Genomic DNA, 18,541 nt, shown 5'->3' with positions numbered 1-18,541 from the left:
TCTCTCTCTCTCCTCTCTCTCCCTCTCTGTCTCTCTCTCTCCTCTCTAAAAATGAATAAATAAATAAATAATTTTAAAAAAATTAAAAATTTAAATCAAATAGGAAGCTGTTAAAACGATACCTAAGTATTATATAGGGCCATATTAAGTTAAAAATAGGTCTCATTTGTACTGAAATTAAGTCAGTGTTGTTATACAGATGGAAATTTTTATTTTTCCTGATCCTCTTCCATATCTAACTCTATTAGCTGGCCATTAAGCAACAAGAAAGTATTTTATAGTATGTGATGGGAATATCGGGATTTTGCCTGTGCTGAGTTTCCATGCTAAATCTAAAATACCATGTAGAGAGGGTTTTACCCTGCACTGGGTAGTGTTGAGATAACATTCTGCTTCTCTTAAAGCCGCCTGAGGGCCTGACTAGGCGGTGGCGCAGTGGGTAGAGCGTCGGACTGGGATGTGGAGGACCCAGGTTCAAGACCCCAAAGTTGCCAGCTTGAGCACGGGCTCATCTGATTTGAGTAAAGCTCACCAGCTTGGACTCAAGTTCGCTGGCTCGAGCAAGGGGATACTCGGTCTGCTGTAGCCCCGTGGTCAAGGCACATATGAGAAAGCAATCAATGAACAGCTAAGGTGTCGTAATGAAAAACTGATGATTGATGCTTCTCATCTCTCTCTGTTCCTGTCTGTCTGTCCCTATCTCTCCCTCTCTCTCTCTCTAAAAAAAAACAACAAAACACAGCCACCTGAGGGGCACTAGGTTAAGAAATGAAATATTTCTAAAGAAAAAGTGTATAAATTTTTATATTTCTAACTTCTCTTCAGTTCAATGGCCTTCTCATTATCATTGAACCAGATGAATGACTCTTACCCCAGGTCCCCCAAAGCTTAAGCTTTACTTTAAAAACATGTGCCGTATGACATCTAGGTTGGGTGGGTTGTCTTCCTAGGAAGAAGGACTGAAACTAACATTCCAGAAGCACAAGTTGATGGCTAATGGAGTAATGGGAGATGGACACCCTCTGTTTCATAAGAAGAAGGGGAGCAGAAAGAAGCTAGTGGAGGTAAGAGAAAGTCTTTAACATGATGATTAGATAATAGCTTTGTGTTCTCGGTAATTGTTGAAGGCAATTGTGCCTGAGGGACTAGAGGATGTTAGAGTTATTTTATGGCTACCATTGGCATTGGCTGTGCTCCCCCTCCCTTCCTGCCTCAAAGAAGAGTATGTGCTCATGGGGGTGGATTCTGGGTTTGCAGCTGGAGGTGGAGTGCATGGAAGAGCCTAATCACCTTGATGTGGACCTGGAGACCCGGATCCCTGTCATCAATAAGGTGGATGGTACTTTGCTGGTGGGTGAGGATGCCCCTCGCCGGGCTGAACTGGAGATGTGGTTACAGGGTCATCCAGAGTTCGCTGTCGATCCCCGATTTCTAGCGGTGAGTGGCAGTTCCATCCAGCAAGATTTAAAGTCATTCCCTTGTTTTTTAAGTGTGTGAGAGGGAGAAAGCATGCCATATCATGTCATTGTTTCTGCATCTGCAAAATAGAGGTAGTAGTACCTACCAATCATCCTATCTCCCAGAGTTGTGAGGATCAAAACAAAATAATGTTAAAATGTGTGTTAAATTGCTATTAAACTATTGTATACCACTTAAATTTTTGGAGAGAAATGCTTAATGGCCGTTTTCCACTAGGACTAATCTCCTGGTTATCCATGCAATAAACATTTATTGTTAAACTAGACACTAATAACTTAGCAATTACTCCAGGGAAGATTTTTATTCCTCTAGGATAACTGGTATTTTTCTTTTGCAGTATATGGAGGATCGCAGAAAACAGAAGTGGCAGAGATGTAAAAAAAATAATAAGGTAGAATTGAACTGTTCGGGAATGGAACCAATACAGACTACCAACTCCAGGAATGGAAAAAAGGTGAGACTGAAGCAGTACCACCCTGTTCCCACACTAGATGTGGCTGGAGAAATTACTTAATGCTATTTATCTTGTTGCAATGTATTTTTGAGAAAATGTATCTTGGGTTCACCAATAAGGAAGCCAGAGTATTTTCATTGTTATTTTTACAGTCTTGTGACATTGTCATCTCTAGAAGAGGATAAAATTCTAAAAACTAATTTCAGCACTTTAAGCATACTGAAAAATAAGAATTAGTAGGATATGTTAGAACATTCAAGGCCTGATCCTGCTCTTCTACTGACTTAAAGGATTTTTGGCAAATCCTTCAGCCTTTTCAGTTTTCACACCCTGAAAAGTGAGGAGTTTAGAGCAGTAATTTCTTAAAGTTTTATGATTCTATATATTTTAGAAGTATTTGGAGGCCTACTAAGGAAAAAAGTTACAGAGTTTCACAACGTATAAGAGGTCGAGAATTACTAATAATATATCAGTAATGGAGAAAGGACAGGAAATCATGTTTTATAGTTTATAATAACAATTTTGGTCAGCAGGTTATTTCATTATTTTCAGGTATACCTATGTTTTATCATGGTTACAGATAGATTTAAGTACCCATAATCCTTTCCACCAAATTATAACTGCCGGAGTTTCTCTTGGCTATTTGCCTTACTTTGGGCAATAATTGAATTATTTGAACATACATAAATCATGGTTTGAATTGGTGAGCAGTCATTTATAATGGATTAGCACTTTTGTATACTCACTTTAATCATTCCTCATTTGATGTTTTATATACAGCTTTTTACATGATTTCTCTTTTAACAAAATTTATTTCCAAATGAACAATATTTTTTGTATTTAACAAATTCTGAGAACATTATTTTGCACATAATATAGATTTATTTGTGTCATGAATTTATGAGCCTTATTTTATATTGATGTGACTGTGGTTTCATATAAATATTGTTACGATAGAAGAATCTAGTTTTCCCTCTTAGTCTCCATGGGATCAAGTGAGTAATAAGCCAAATGGTTGATATATGGGACATTGATGGCTAGAAGGCTGTTATATTTTGTCTTTAATTTATCATTATAATATTTTTAAAGTCTTTAAAAATAGAGTTTTAAAATGTTTGGTTTTGTAAGATAGAAAGGTATATTCCCATTTGAGGTGCTTGGTTTAGATTGGGCAGTGTCCAGATACACAGGTGCCAATTGTCTGAGTTTAATGCCAGTTTTCTCAGTATTATACTTATGTTTAGCAAAGCAAAGGCACTAAAAGTAACAATTTCCAGCATCAGTGAACTTAACCAGAATTTGTAGTCATACCATGTAGAAGAAGGAATTTAAAATTTGACAGCAAACAAATTTTTTATCATTGTGAGAAACTTATTTTATTAAATTTGGTAAGGAGCTAGCCACAATCTTTTTGCTGTTCTAGACATCCAAAAGTGTAATCTGACCTCTCTTCATTTTACTCCCTGATACGATAATGAAAGAGTATCATAAACATCAATACAGTTGTGAGGCACTTCACATGGTAAGATCGTGTGAATAACCTGTCGGGAAAGTATACTGTGCAAGTATTGATTCAGTCAGTGTCTTACTCAGGCACCTCATAAACAAAGGTAGGCATTTGTGAAGTGGCTGACCAGAGTAAAAGTACAATGTAGTCATAGAAAAAAGCAAAATTCTGGTCACATGTATAGCAGTATCAAATCCTTGATCTTAGCATCAGAATGCATCAACCAGCTACTTCCAGCATTTGCTTCTTCCCATTACCATTAAGCCCCTTCTATCTTTTCCCCCCTCCTAAAGATATATTCAGTGAGAAAGCTTTTGTAAGCTTTACTTCTGTTTAATTTTTTTCCTGTCTTTCTTTTCACTCTCTTTTTCTGTTCCTCCCAGGGTCACCATGCTGAAACTGTGTTCAACCGGGTTTTACCAGGGCCTATTGCACCAGACAACAGTAAGAAGCGACCCCGTAGGATGCGACCAGACCTTTCTAAGATGATGGCCCTGATGCAGGGTGGAGGCACTGGGTCCCTGTCTCTGCATAATACCTTCCAGCACAGCAGTAGTGGCCTGCAGTCTGTGTCATCTTTGGGTCATAGCAGTGCCACTTCTGCATCTTTGCCTTTTATGCCATTTGTGATGGGTGGTGCAGCATCATCCCCTCATGTAGACTCCAGCACCATGCTTCATCACCACCACCACCACCCTCACCCCCACCCCCACCATCATCACCATCACCATCCAGGCCTGAGGGCCACTGGTTACCCTTCTTCACCAGCCACTACCACCTCTGGTACTGCCTTGAGGTTGCCACCATTGCAACCTGAGGAGGATGAGGACAATGAGGATGAAGATGATGATGATTTATCTCAGGGCTATGATAGCTCAGAAAGGGACTTCTCACTCATTGATGATCCTATGATGCCAGCCAACTCAGACTCCAGCGAAGATGCAGATGACTGAAGCCTCAGCTTGGTCCCCATTGTTTGGGTGGCTGCTATATCATTTACTCTGGCCCTTGGACTTTGGAAAAGTGGGAGGGACAGGGGAGATGTGGGGAAACCCAGGACTCCAGGAGGTGAAAAGGAAAAAGAAAACTTGTACCTGATTGCTTCCAAATTTGAGCAGACTGGGTGGGCAGGGGAACTCCTAAAATAATACATGACCACTTCCTCATTTCTGGGGAAGGAAAGGAGACTAGAGCAGCTGGGCTCACCCCTCCCTAGACACCTCCATTAACCACAGACTACGTAGTGCTGGCCGGAGCCTCTGGCAGAGCCTGTTTCTGGCGGAACTGTGGATACAGAGGGAGGGTCAGGAAATGTTACCTTCCTTCCCTTGGCATTAATAAATTTAAGTTAATCCTTTTCCACTCTTCCCTTGTTCTACATTTGCTCAAATCCAATATAAATATTAATTTTAAGAGTTGCTGTTCATGATGGGTGATTTCAGCACCACCTTCCTAAAGTTCATTACTGTTCATGCAGAGTTAATTTGGATAGGGCAGATAAGTTGTTTGTACCATAAGTAGGCCATCCAGCTTGCTAAAGGCAAGGGATTTAAGCTAAAACAGTAGGTAAAATGCTCGATTCAAACTCCAAATTCTTACAAGAAACGAGAAAGAAGAATTTCGACAAGAACCACAAACATTTTGTTTAGAATTACTTGAAGTAACCATGCTTTAGGGAAGCTTTAAGTGGAGTCACTATGAACTGCATGCAGTAAGGAGACTGGGAGACTGACAAGACGATGTCTCCATATGGGCACCACCTATGGGGTTGTGTGAATGCTCTCTATCCATTTGTTTCTTATATCCCCTCCCCTACTATTCCAGCGTGCAGATGAAGCTTGGGCATTTTACTTCCCTAAGGCAAAGCCCTTCACCCATAGCTTGGGTAGTAATTTTATTGGGAGGATAGGCTCCCTGCCCCAGGTTTGAGCTCTGTGTCTGCACCAAGCCCCTGACCCAGAGTCCTGGCGTCGAGGATTCTTCCAGTTCTGGGGCACCAAAGGGTTTTGCTTCCTTACCATTTCTAGGAGGGAAACGTGCCCTGTTACACTGTCGTTTTCCTACTCCCCTCCCACGCCAAACCCCGCTCTTTCTGCCCCCTCTTCCTTTGCCAATGGGTGGGGCCGTTACACCAGCGCGGGGCAGCTGAGAGGCGGGGCCTGCAGGCTCCCGCCTCCTTAGCTGTGCCTGGCTGCTGCCGCCTCCGCAAAAAGTCGGAGCTCCTGGGAACTGCGGCCTTGTGGAGAGTAAGGGCGGGGGCAGGACGTCACGTAATGACGTTGACTCGCGTGTGGCTGTTACTAAGTTAACAAGAAAACCCCGCGAAAGTCTAGGCTGTACATTTTGTTGATTCCCCCATTCTATCTTCCCACCAACCTCCCGAGAGAGGATTAAAAAAAGGAGAGAGAGAGAGAGAGAAAAAAAAGCGCTGTCGGGACCCGGAAACGGAAAGGGCATCTTTGAGGTCGATACTTCCGGGTCACTGGGAGAGTGCGGGATTCCGGGGCCGAGAGCGGGTGGTGGAGCCGGGACCTCGCGTGATTCTCCGGACCCGAGGAGGAGCGGCGTCCGTGGCTATGGCTGTGACTCTGGACAAAGATGCTTATTACCGGCGAGTGAAGAGACTGTACAGCAATTGGCGGGTAAGAGAAATTCCGTAATTTTCCCTAGGGAGCTTCTCTCTTACATCCCATAATAATCCCGTTCCTCGGCGCCTTTTTTTTCCTTTCCGTCGAGAATTCCCGGTTTCAGTGTCGCGCCCCTTTAATTGCCTCAGGATCATTCGCCGCAGGTGGCCCCGAGCGCCGCCAGGTAACTGGGAGTGCACCGCAAACACCCTACTTTCGGCCACCACCATCTTCCCCGCGTGCCGGTCTCCGTCATGCATAACAGCCACCTCTCGTAGTCTCTTCCCGCCCTGCAAGAGGCATCATCATTCCCTCCCACTCTGTGATCACGTCTTGCTGCCCCCTTCTGCAGTGTTCACACACACCCACGCACTCGCTCTGTCCTTCAAGAACCTGAGCGTTCCGCCCAGATCCCGCCAGAATTATAACCATCTTCGTAAAGGATGGGTGGAGGAGCTAAGAGGATGTGAGTTGGGCTCTTTGCGTTTATTCTTTGCGAGGTTTTTGCCAGAGTTAAATACTGCTCACGCGCAACCTCTTCATGATCTAGGCCCTGCCATGGATAACAGAAACCCAGCGTAAACCTGCAGGCATTAGTAATACAAAAAACGATGCAATGCATGAGACCTGATTAGTTTTCCTCTTTGGTAGAGTGTCCGGGGCACGTGTATAGAAAAAGAACTGTTGCAGTTCCCAGTCTTTTAATGATTGGGCAATTTTGTTGTTTGAAAACGTTGACTGTTAAAATATATTCTTATGAAAGCAGTTTGTCAATTCAAACATTTAGTTGCATTCTATGGTGCAGCCTGAGCTGTCTAGCTTAAGTCTGGCCTCTGAACTCGTGTCATCCAGGGAAGATAAGCTAGTAATAAAGACTTTTTAAAACCGGAAAGAGGTCTTTACAAAAAAATGTTCAATTTTGATTTCAGCATCATAAGTGGCCTTTCAAATTGATCTTTTACTAAAAACCAAGCTCTTAAAACTGGTCATTTCCCTGCCATTCACATTAAAGGTTCCTGTGCATGTTTCTTCTTTTGAGGATAAATGCATTATATAACTGAAAATAAAGTGGATTCTCAATTACATTTTATGGAAAGCAAAAATAAGGACTATGCTGGTCAGGTGCTGAACATAAATTTTATTTTAAAAATTTTTATTGGTTAGTTTCTAACAAATGTTTTTACAGCTTCTTTCACTGTCACATTTTAAAATTGGAACATGAGCCTGACCAGGCGGTGGTGGAGTGGATAGAGCGTCGGACTGGGATGCGGAGGACCCAGGTTCGAGATTTGGTTGCCAGCTTGAGCGCGGGCTCATCTGGTTTGAGCAAAGCTCACTAGCTTGGACCCAAGTTTGCTGGCTCAAGCAAGGGGTTACTTGGTCTGCTGAAGGCCCACGGTCAAGGCACATATGAGAAAGCAGTCAGTGAACAACTAATATGAGAAAGCAATCAGTGAACAACTAAGGTGTCACAACAAAAAACTGATGATTGATGCTTCTCATCTCTTTCCATTCCTGTCTGTCTCTATATATCCCTCTTTCTGACTCTCTGTCTCTGTAAAAAAAAAAAAAACTTATACATTGGAACATGATCCGTGTTAGAAAAACTCTGAAAGCCAGGGTATTTTTAAACATTAATACGTGTTAATGTGCTGGTAATAATGAAAAGCCCTCTCATCTGTCTGTAGACCTCAAAATTATGTATTTTTGATGTGGAGGTTGTTTCTAGTTTCAGTGATTTAGAGTTTATCAAATTATTCATCCTCTCTAAACTGTTCATGAAAGCTAAGACTAATTTAGTGGTCACTGTTCCCCTAAACATGAAACTAGGAAAAATGTGGGACTTGAAGACCAATTGGAAAACTTAATCTCCAATGACAGCCTTTAAATCCATGAAAGTTCATTTATCAGCCCCCATTTTTTGTTTCTCAAAAATTGTTAAAATTTACGTTGGTCCTCCTATTTAACTTAATGACATTATTTGAAAAGGGGATGTTAGTTGTTGATAAAACCCTGTCCTTGTAGAGTTGAGCCAAGTCATAAAATTTATTCAAAATTTGTAACTAATTATTATAAAATTTTAGTTGAGTGGACTTTCTTTTTTAAAGATTTTATTTATTCATTATGCGGGGTGGGGGGGGGGGAGGAGCAGGAAGTATCAACTCCCATATGTGCCTTGACTAGGCAAGCCCAGGGTTTTGAACCGGCAACCTCAGCGTTTCCAGGTTGACGCTTTATCCACTGCGCCACCACAGGTCAGGCTCTTTTTTATAATTAAGTTGTAATAACCATACCCAGAACCTACCTGTAGAATTTCTTTATGCACAGTCTTTCCAGTACAGTACTTTCATTCTGACCTGCTTAAGCAGAGATTGTAATTTTCTGGGATAATTTCCGGTTGCTTATCCTCTGTTCAGAAAGATAGTCAAATATATAGGTGCACGCTATACTTGTTTTTATTTTTCACTTTTTCCTTTAATAAGGAAATTGGCATTGAAATAAGAACTTGAAGTGTACTCCTAAGCCTTGTGTTGCCAACTCCCATCTTCAAATAAATCTGTTATGACAAAAATTAACTAACTAAAAAATTACTTTGGGCTCCACATCTACTTTTTAGTTTTACATACCTTTAAGCATAAGACTCTCAGAATTGTGTGGTACCACAAGGTAGGTCAGACTCTGTTCAACTATATAGAATTGTAGAAAACCAGAAAGCTACTGCCCTGCCCCCTTTTTATTTTTTATTTTTTATTTTTTTAATTTATTTTTCTGAAGCTGGAAAAGGGGAGAGACAGTCAGACAGACTCCCGCGTGCGCCCGACCGGGATCCACCCGGCACGCCCACCAGGGGGCGACGCTCTGCCCCTCCGGGGCGTCGCTCTGTTGCAACCAGAGCCACTCTAGCACCTGGGGCAGAGGCCAAGGAGCCATCCCCAGCGCCCGGGCCATCTTTGCTCCAGTGGAGCCTCGGCTGCGGGAGGGGAAGAGAGAGAGAGAGGAAGGAGAAGGGGAGGGGTGGAGAAGCAGATGGGTGCTTCTCCTGTGTGCCCTGGCCGGGAATCGAACCTGGGACTTCTGCACGCCAGGCCGACACTCTTACCACTGAGCCAACCGGCCAGGGCCCCTGCCCCCTTTTTAAAGTAAGAGTAAGATCTAGCATGACTTCTGATGTCACCTATCTGCAAGTTGAGTTGGGTTAGGTATATCTTGTGGGGCAAATAAGATATATTATTTCTTACTTACAGTTTTTATAACTTATGTCCTAAAAACAATTGCAGCATTACATACTTTTGTTTGAGTAGAAATTTCTAAAACCTTAAACCTTATACCTGAGAAAACAGGCTTAGCCAAAAATCAAAAAGGAGACCTCCATAGTGATTGAAACTTAGTTATTTTCTGAATCTTGGATGTTTGAGTCTAATCCAATCCCCTTATTTGTTTTTTTGTGACAGAGACAGAGAGAGGGACAGATAGGAACAGAGAGATAGACAGCGAGAGAGATGAGAAGCATCAATTCTTCGTTGCAGCACCTTAGTTGTTCATTGATGGCTTTCTCATATGTGCCATAATCTGTTTGAGCAACCTTTGGGCTCAAGCCAGCGACCCCACGCTCAAGCTGGTAAGCCTACTCTCAAGCCAGATGAGCCCTTGCTCAAGCCAGTAACCTCAGGGTTTCGAACCTTGATCCTCTGCATCCCAATCTGATACTCTATCCACTGCGCCACGACCTGGTCAGGCCCCTGCTTATTTTTAATTAGAACTGCTATGAGCAGAAAGGATTTGCAGCACCTTGGTATTTCTGCATTAGGAAACCCCAAGTAGAAGTGGTGGATCATGAGAGGGGCTGTGGGCTTCTCTTCTGTCTTTTTATACTTAATGGGTTCTTTTTTATTATTCATTTTAGAGAGGAGAGAGAGAGGGAAAAGGGGAGGAGCAGGAAGCATCATCTCCCATATGTGCCTTGACCAGGCAAGCCCAGGGTCTCTAACCAGTGACCTCAGTACTACAAGTCAACATTCCATCCACTGCGCCACCACGAGTCAGACCCTTAAAGCAGGGGTCTCAAACTCAACTCAGCATGTGGGCCGCAGAGCAAGATCACAGCCATTTGGCGGGCCGCACTAGGTCTACAAAAGGCAACTGTTATGCAACACTTTTCTCACTGCAGTTGAAAACAAAAAAAAATCAGTACAACAAGCACAATCGTACATGCAGTTTACTCAGTGTCACAAAACGACCAGAAACTGTAGTTCGCATCACAACTGCTGTTAACTAAGCTAATAACTAGCTAGGATGCTAGAGAAATGAAAAATACAAGTAGGCCCCTAGGCTTACTTAATTTTATCCAAAATATTTTGAACTTCGTGGATTAGTCTGCGGGCCGCACAAAATTGTTTGGCGGGCCGCGAGTTTGAGACCCCTGCCTTAAAGGGTTCTTATTCAGGGCATCCCAGCCTTCTCATGATTTGATTATTTTTAACCAAGTAATGCAGTGGTGGGATTCAAATAATTTAACAACCAGTTCTCTGCCCTAATGACCGTTTTAAGTATAAAAAAACAATATACCAAAAGGTAGTTAATTATTTTATGCATTTAATATTTAAATAAGAACAATATAAGAGATACACAAAACTAGATTATAAGAAAGAGTTTTAAAATATTAATGAAAGAATATTAAATAGTATCTGATAAAAAATAGTAAAACTGTTATTTAAGTATTTTTATATTGTTTCTTGATTGGCATCCTCATCTGCAATTTTTTTCACCTATGGTTAGAATGAACATTACTACGGATGCTTAAACACACTGTTGCGCAGGTGAATGTTAAAAGAGTAAGGAATGTAAATTTGTGATTTTCACATTAGGCGGCTGCTCAGATTCCCACCTTAGAGAGAACCCTGATTATAAGTGCCATTTTAACAACTGGTTTGCCAAACTCAACAAAAAATTCAATATTGATTCTACTGAACCTGTGCGAACCTGCTGAATCCCACAACTGAAGTAATGGGATTAGTACTGTATAAAGTACAGGGTGGGTAGGTTCCCACCATCCTGGAGTCTCAGCTTCTTTGAGAGCTGAGGGATACAATACCATGGCACAACTATAACTCATTTGAGACATATTTACTAGCACATCTTGTTCTGAGTGAACCTCAACTTCAGTTATTGACTATTAATTACCCCAAAAGAATTCTGGACCCTGGCTGGTTTGCTTAGTGGATAGAGCATTGGCCTGGCATATGGATGTCCCGGGTTCAGTTCCCAGTCAAGGCACACAAGAGAAGTGACCGTCTGTTCTCTCCCCTACCCTTTCCCCCTTCTCTCCCTGTTTTCCTCCTATAGCCAGTGGTTCAATTGGTTTGATCAACAGCCTGGGTGCTAAGGGTAGCTCGGTTGATTTGAGCATCGGCTCCAGATGGGTTGCTGGGTGGATCCCTGTCAGGGTGCATGCAGGAAGGAGTCTGTCACTATCTCTTCTCCTCTGACTTAAAAAAAATAAAAATTCTGTAAAATATCAAAATCCAGCTGTTTTCAAAAAGAATTGATCCAGTGCATTCATTCATATAGCTCTACCAGTCAGGATTGAGTGGGTGGCTCCAGGCCTAAAAAGAAAATTTGTACCTTTGGAGGATACTAAGTTCTAGTGTCAGTGCGTGTCCTGACTGCCACTCTCTGGCTCTTCACCCATTTTTGTCATGGACAAAGTTTTTGCTCTGGATTGCTATCCAGAACTAGGCAGTTATCTACTGCAGCTTAGGAAATAAAGGCAATTCTCATACTACTTCCAGCAAGATAATGTTCATCTCAGTTCTTTATGGCTCCTTTATCTCTGCAGGGAGATAGAGAACAGTTTAAATATTTAAATAATGCTTTGGTCTGTTGAGCAAAGAGACATAAAGATGAAAGTAAATACTTGGGCGGGTTGGGATTTGTTTATTCTTGCTTACTCAACTTTTGTAGTCTACTCTAGTTACCTACTTTTTGTATTTTATATTTCTTTCTTGTGTGTGAGTGTGTGTGAGACAGAGAGGGACAGATAGGAACAGACAGACAAGAAGGAGAGAGATGAGAAGCATCAGTTCTTCACCTTAGTTCATTGATTGTTTTCTCATAAGTGCCTTGACGGGGGGGGGGGGGGGGGGGGAGCTACAGCAGACTGAGTGATGACCCCTTGCTGGAGCCAGCGACCTTGGGTCCAAGCTGGTGAGCTTTGCTCAAACCAGATGAGCCCGTGCTCAAGCTGGCGACCTCGGGGTCTCGAACCTGAGTCCTACACGTCTCAGTCTGACTCTATCCACTGCACGACTGCTTGTCAGGCTGTATTTTTTATTTCTATTAACAAGTATAGTTAGTACCAGGCATGTTAAAGACATCCAGTAAACAATGGTGATTTGTGAGCTTTTATGCCGCCCTTTCTTGGTTTGAAAATATTTTTACTCAGGCTATACTTAGGATGACTGTACTCCTGCCTTTCTTGAAACTGTTCACCTTTTGTCCCTGTGTAATTATTAATGACACACCCTATTATTCTCAAAATTGTTTTAGTTTGGATGATAAATTATATGCATATCCTAGCTATAACCATAGACTTCAAAAATGTTTCCTCTTTTGTTTGTTTGTTTGTTTTTTGTATTTTTCTGAAGTTGGAAACGGGGAGGCAGTCAGACAGACTCCCGCATGCGCCCGACCAGGATCCACCTGGCATGCCCACCAGAGGGCAATGCTCTGCCCATCTGGGGTATCGCTCTGTTGCAACGAGAGCCATTCTAGCGCCTGAGGCAGAGGCCACAGAGCCATCCTCAGCGCCCGGGCCAACTTTGCTCCAGTGGAGCCTCGGCTGCAGGAGGGGAAGATAGAGACAGAGAGGAAGGAGAGGGGGAGGGGTGGAGAAGCAGATGGGTGCTTCTCCTGTGTGCTCTGGCCGGGAATTGAACCTGGGACTCCCAAACGCCAGGCCGATGCTCTACCACTGAGCCAACCGGCCAGGGCTTCTCTTTTAATGTAATACCCACTTGGTTCAAAGGAAGATAGTTGTTCCTGTTCTGCAGTATTTCCCCAGCTTTTATCATCCAGATACACCTTCATAATTTTTGCTTATTTCTTACTACATATACCTTACACTTTAAAAAATTATTTTTAATCAAGTAATACATACACAGGTTTGAAAAAAATCAGTTCTAAAAGACTTTTTAAAAAGTCACCTGCCCAAAAAGCGACCACTTTGTTTTTCACCTTTTTTTTTGTTTGTTTGTTTGTTTGTTTTTGAGAGGGAGAGATAGATAGAAAGGGGGAGAGATAAGAAGAATCAACTCATAGTTGTTCATTGATTACTTCTCATGTGTGCCTTGACCCAGGGCGGGGCACACTCCAGCCAAGCCAATGACCCCTTTCTCAGGCCAGTGATCATGGGATCATGTCCATATCCTAGCTATAACCATAGACTTCAAAAATGTTTCCTCTTTCCATGATCCCATGCTCAAGCCGACAGCTTGACACTTAAGCCAGATGAGCCCGCGCTCAAACCAGCAACCTCTGGGTTTCAATCCTGAGTCCTCAGCATCCCAGGTCGACGCTCTAGTTAGGCCTTCACTTCCATATTTGAAGTAATATTTATATATATATTTCTAATTCTTGATTTGTCCATTTTTGATGTTAACTTTTTGGTAAATTAGCATTGAACTTTTTTATGCCAGCACACTTCGTTTAACTTCCCTATCTCTTGTTACTTTTTAAATTTCTTCTTGACACATTGTTCTAAAAGATTTCAAACATACAGAAAGGTGAACTAGTTTTACAGTGAATACCCATGTATCTTCCACCCAGATTATACAACATTTTGTTACATATGCTTTATCGCCTCTTGGCACCTTACCCCTCTTGGTAAGTTTTTTTTCCCACTGTTTTTAATAAAGTCAGTAATTAGTTTACATTGTTAATGCTCATTTAAATAATCTTACTGCTGGGTAAAATAGCAGAACAATTACCTTTCCTTTTCCTCTATAGTTTTTATTTCTCCTGGCATTAATAATTGCCTCAGTTTTTATCCCTTTTTAAACCTTCCTAGCCCTAATAATCTCATCAATCTTTAATTCTAAAATACTTACAATCTTTATATATTTTATTAATCTGTGTTGGTTTTATAAACACCACCACCTCCTCCTCCCCCATTCTCCCAACCTTGCACTAGACTGCTCTATCTGTATAGCTTGCTCTCCAGGCCTATTGAACCTTGGGACTTTCCATTGTTGAGTGTGCTGTATCCTACAGCCCATATTTTTATTTTATTTTTTTGTTTTTGTTAAAGCATTTTCTCTAAGAGATTCTTAAGGAAGGATAAAGAAAATATGTATTTGCTGAGTCTTTGTGTATCTTAAGAAGTTTTATTCATCTTTACTTTTAGTTAGTAATACAGTTGAGTGGATATAAATTCAAGGTTGAAAACAACTTAGAGTTGCCTGACCAGGTGGTGGCGCGGTGAATAGAGCATCAACCTGGGTCACTGGCTTGAGTGGAATGTTAGACATGACCTCATGGTCACTGGCTTGAGCAAGGGGTTACTGACTTGGCTGGAGGCACTCGCTCACCCCCAACAAGGTACATATGAGAAAGCAGTCAATGAACAACTGAGGTGCCGCAACTTTGAGTTGATGCTTCTCATCTCTTTCCCTTCCTATCTGTCTGTCCTGTCCCACTCCCTTGCAAGCAGAAAAAAGTTAAAAGTTTGGCTCAGAATTGAAGCTATTGTCAGTCTTTAAGCTTACAGTACAGTATTAGTTTTGAGAAGGCTGGTTTGATTCTATTTCCCGTTCCACTGTGTATGGCCTGTTCTCTCTGAAACAGTTAAAATCATTTATTTCTTATATTTTGAAATTTCACTGCATTGAGTTGGAAAGTGGGGGCCCTTTTAGTCTCGACTTATATCCTGTAGTGGTAGAATATTTTTTTGATGATTCTCTCCCCTCTTTTTCCTGAATGATCTTTCTTTTTTTTATTCTAAAACCTGAAATTTTTATGCAGTAAGGTTTAGACCTCTTGGCTTAAATTTGTTTTCATTTTATTTCCTATTCCTTTGTCTTCTAGATATTGTTTCTTAACTTTATTTTCCAAAGAGGTTTTTCTTGTTGTTTTTTGGGGGGAGGTTTTTAGCAAGAGAGAGAGGGATAGGCAGGCAGGGAGAGAGGTGAGAGCATCTGTTCTTCGTTGTGACGCCTTAGTTGTTCATTGACTGCTTTTTCATATGTGCCTTGACCAGGGAGCTATAGTAGATAGAACAAGTGACCCCTTGCTCAAGCTGATGAGCCCACGTTCATGCTGGATGAGCCCGCGCTCAAGCCAGCAACCTTGGAGTTTCAAATCTGAATCCACTGCGCTACCACCTGGTCAGGCCCAAAGAGGTTTTTTTTTTTATTTCAGCTATTTTTAATTTCTGAGAGGTCTTATCCTCTGTTCTTGTCTGTTTCACAGATGTACTTTATTTTTATTATGGTGTTTATTTAATTTTTATTTTCTGTCCTCTGCCTTGTCCGTTTCCTCTGGGTTTATTCGCTTTCTCTCATTTATTGGAGACTTCACAGAAATCAAAATGAGATTTGGCTATACTAACTCATATAAAAACAAAGGCAATAAGAAACTAATTGGAAGCTCTGCATGAATAGGGCCTCTCAACTCTGTAGTAGGGGTTACTCTAGAGTGAATAGGCTGGCTCATTCTGTGGAGGACCCCCAAATGTCAGTAGCTGACGTATTTCCTCAAAATTCAATGAAGATGCACAGAGAAAAATCCTCTAATTCTTTTGGGGGAGGCATTTATTCCCAGTTGTCATTCAAAATACGGACTTTTAATTCTCCAACGTTTAGTACTTGCCTTCTGCTGGGCCTAAAATCTGAGTGTAGAGCCTTTCTGAGTTCATTTCTCCAGAGAATAAAGCAAGTCCTTTTGTGTAGAGGTTAGGAGTTGTCTTGGGGCTTCCAAGAACTTGAGGGGTCCATCTCTTAAGCTTTCTGACCATACCTTCCAATTTTAGCCCTGAACTCAACCATATAGACTAGAGTATATCCCATCCCACCTCTCACCCCCTGCCTTTTTTTTGTTGTTGTATTTCTCTGAAGTTGGAAATGGGGAGGCAGTCAGTCAGACTCCTGCATGCGCCTGACTGGGATCCACGCAGCACGGCCACCAGGGGGCGATGCTCTGCTGCAATCAGAGCCATTCTAGTGCCTGAGGCAGAGGCCATGGAGCCATCCTCAGTGCCCGGTCAAACGCTGCTCCAATGGAGCCTTGGCTACGGGAGGGGAAGAGAGATACAGAGAGGAAGGAGTCACCTAAAAGTCATCTATGTGAGTTTCACACTCTCAGAAAGTCCCTTCTACTGTACATATTCTGTACTGATTATGTAATCAACAGCTAATCTTTGACATCAATTATAGTAGTGGGTGGTACACAGTAAATTTGTAACATATGACTACTTCTTTTCTTTTTTTAATTATTTATTTTAGAGAGAGGAGGGTGAGAGAGAGAAGGGGGAGAGGAACAGGAAGCATCGACTCCTATATTGTACCTTGACCAGGCAAGCCTGGGGTTTTGAACCAGCAACCTCAGCATTCCAGGTTGATGCTTTATCCACTGCATCACCACAGTTCAGGTGGCCATTTCATTCTTAATAATAATGACACACACAATACTGTGAGATAAGCACTTTTACACATTAGCACTTTATACACACTTACGATCAAGGAGACAGATTTAGTGGTGGGGTCAAAGATTCAAACCCAGGTAGTCTGCTTTATAGAGAGCCCTTACCCAACAGGCATTACAGTCTAAATACAGAACAACTTGATACCTGTTGCTTGCCAATTTACCAATTTCTTAAATTGGTAAATTTAAGAAATCACCAATGCTAACATTAACATCTTCCTTGAAAAGTTTGTCAAATGACTTTTTTTTTTTTTTTATAGAGACAGAGAGAGAGTCAGAGTGAGGGAAAGACAGGGACAGAAAGATGAGAAGCATCAGTCATTAGTTTTTCGTTGCACATTGCGACACCTTAGTTGTTCATTGATTGCTTTCTCATATGTGCCTTGACCGTGGGCCTTCAGCAGACTGAGTAACCCCTTGCTTGAGCCAGCGACCTTGGGTCCAAGCTGGTGAATTTTTGTTCAAACAGATGAGCCCACGCTCAAGCTGGTGACCTCGGGGTCTCGAACCTGGGTCTTCTGCATCCCAGTCTGATGCTCTATCCACTGTGCCACCGCCTGGTCAGGCTGTCAAATGACTCTTAAGTCTCCTTATAGATGAAAATCACAAACTTTCCAAAGGAATTTATTTTTATTTTTAGGACCTTAATGATAGTATTCTCCTTGTCTAGTTTGTTAACTGAAAGACTTAACAAATGGTAGGGAAAGTATAACTACCTGTTATTCTATAATGTATCCTAATGAAAACTATTTTAAACTTAATGATGTATGCATTTTAATTAGACTTTCAGATCTTTTTTTCCCAAGCCTAAATCATTAGTGTAAAGGTTGTCCATATATTTTTGTGGGATATTTGGTGTTTTTGTGGCTTGATTTGGGGTTCTGAATGTGATGATGCATACTACACCTAAAGTTTTATTGTGAGGATTACAGATCATAAATGTAAGAAGGCACATATGGTAAATTGTTACTCAGGCCCTAGCTGGTTGGCCCAGTGGTAGAGCATCAGCCTGGTGTGTGTATATCCTGGGTTCAATTCCCGATCAGGGCACACAGAAGAAGCAAGCATCTGCTTCTCCACCCCTCCCCCCCCCCCTCGCTCTCTTCTCCTCCCACAGCTATGGCTCTTATTAGTTTGAGCTCATCAGCCCTGGGCACTGAAGATGGCTCTGTGGAGTCTCTCTGCCTCGGGCACTAAAAATAGTTAAGGTGTAAGCATGGCCCCAGATGGTGGTTGCCAGGTGGATCCTGGTTGGAGCACATGTGGGAGTCTGTCTCTCTATCGCTCTTCCTCTCACTTAGAAAAAGAATAAAAAAATAAAGATAATAGCTGCTGAGTAAATGATATTTATTCCCATCTGAAACACCTGTTTTTGTCAGACTTGGGTGTCAGGTGGACCAGACAAACTAGAGAGTAGCAGAATGAAGACAGAAAGGATTTGGTAGATGTTGAGTCTATGTGTACTACTAAGGAGTAACTGCTGTAAGAATATTCATCTAGAGAGGGAAGCACAGAGGTCACAAGTCCCATTTTGACAAGGGCTCCAGTCTTAATCCTGAAGATCAGCCTAAGCAGAAGAGATCAGTAGGAATCTGGGGCTGTTTAAGCAGCACAGAGTTGAGCACTTTCCTCCCTTAAGTAACCAGGCTGGCATTTGGAGCTGGCTGTAAGGCTGGTTCTGGGGCAAGGGACTGCTATGCTAGCCGAAGAGTTTTCAAATGTAATCAGTGTAAGGCATTTATATTCCACATAAGGTTTGAAAATACAAAATACTATTCC

General features: G+C 41.9%; 2 protein-coding genes and 1 non-coding gene across 8 annotated transcripts in view; all 3 read left to right on the top strand.

Annotated features, from left to right (window-relative positions):
• CHD8 (chromodomain helicase DNA binding protein 8) overlaps window positions 1–4,797 on the top strand; it is a 71,405-nt gene extending 66,608 nt beyond the window's left edge. For 5 of the 6 annotated variants that reach the window (XM_066342040.1, XM_066342038.1, XM_066342036.1 and 2 more), the window contains exons 35-38: window positions 951–1,064; window positions 1,258–1,437; window positions 1,817–1,933; window positions 3,824–4,797. In XM_066342040.1, the coding sequence (XP_066198137.1) occupies window positions 951–1,064; window positions 1,258–1,437; window positions 1,817–1,933; window positions 3,824–4,393 (981 nt within the window). In that variant the 3' untranslated portion in view covers window positions 4,394–4,797. The remainder of the gene's footprint in view (window positions 1–950; window positions 1,065–1,257; window positions 1,438–1,816; window positions 1,934–3,823) is intronic. The other variant, XM_066342039.1, reaches the window with a different exon arrangement.
• Window positions 306–417, top strand: LOC136377916 (small nucleolar RNA U6-53/MBII-28). The gene has a single exon (XR_010746522.1). It is a non-coding gene; the product is annotated as a small nucleolar RNA U6-53/MBII-28 (small nucleolar RNA).
• Window positions 4,798–5,696: 899 nt separating the features above from the next.
• SUPT16H (SPT16 homolog, facilitates chromatin remodeling subunit) overlaps window positions 5,697–18,541 on the top strand; it is a 51,178-nt gene continuing 38,333 nt past the window's right edge. The window contains exon 1 of the mRNA XM_066388223.1: window positions 5,697–6,082. Coding sequence (XP_066244320.1) covers window positions 6,017–6,082 — 66 coding nt within the window. The 5' untranslated portion in view covers window positions 5,697–6,016. The remainder of the gene's footprint in view (window positions 6,083–18,541) is intronic.

This window comes from Saccopteryx leptura, chromosome 6 (assembly GCF_036850995.1).
Source record: "Saccopteryx leptura isolate mSacLep1 chromosome 6, mSacLep1_pri_phased_curated, whole genome shotgun sequence".
Lineage (NCBI taxonomy): Eukaryota > Metazoa > Chordata > Mammalia > Chiroptera > Emballonuridae > Saccopteryx > Saccopteryx leptura.
The sequence above is the reverse complement of the archived record's forward strand: the minus strand, read 5'-3'. Positions and strand labels throughout refer to the sequence as shown.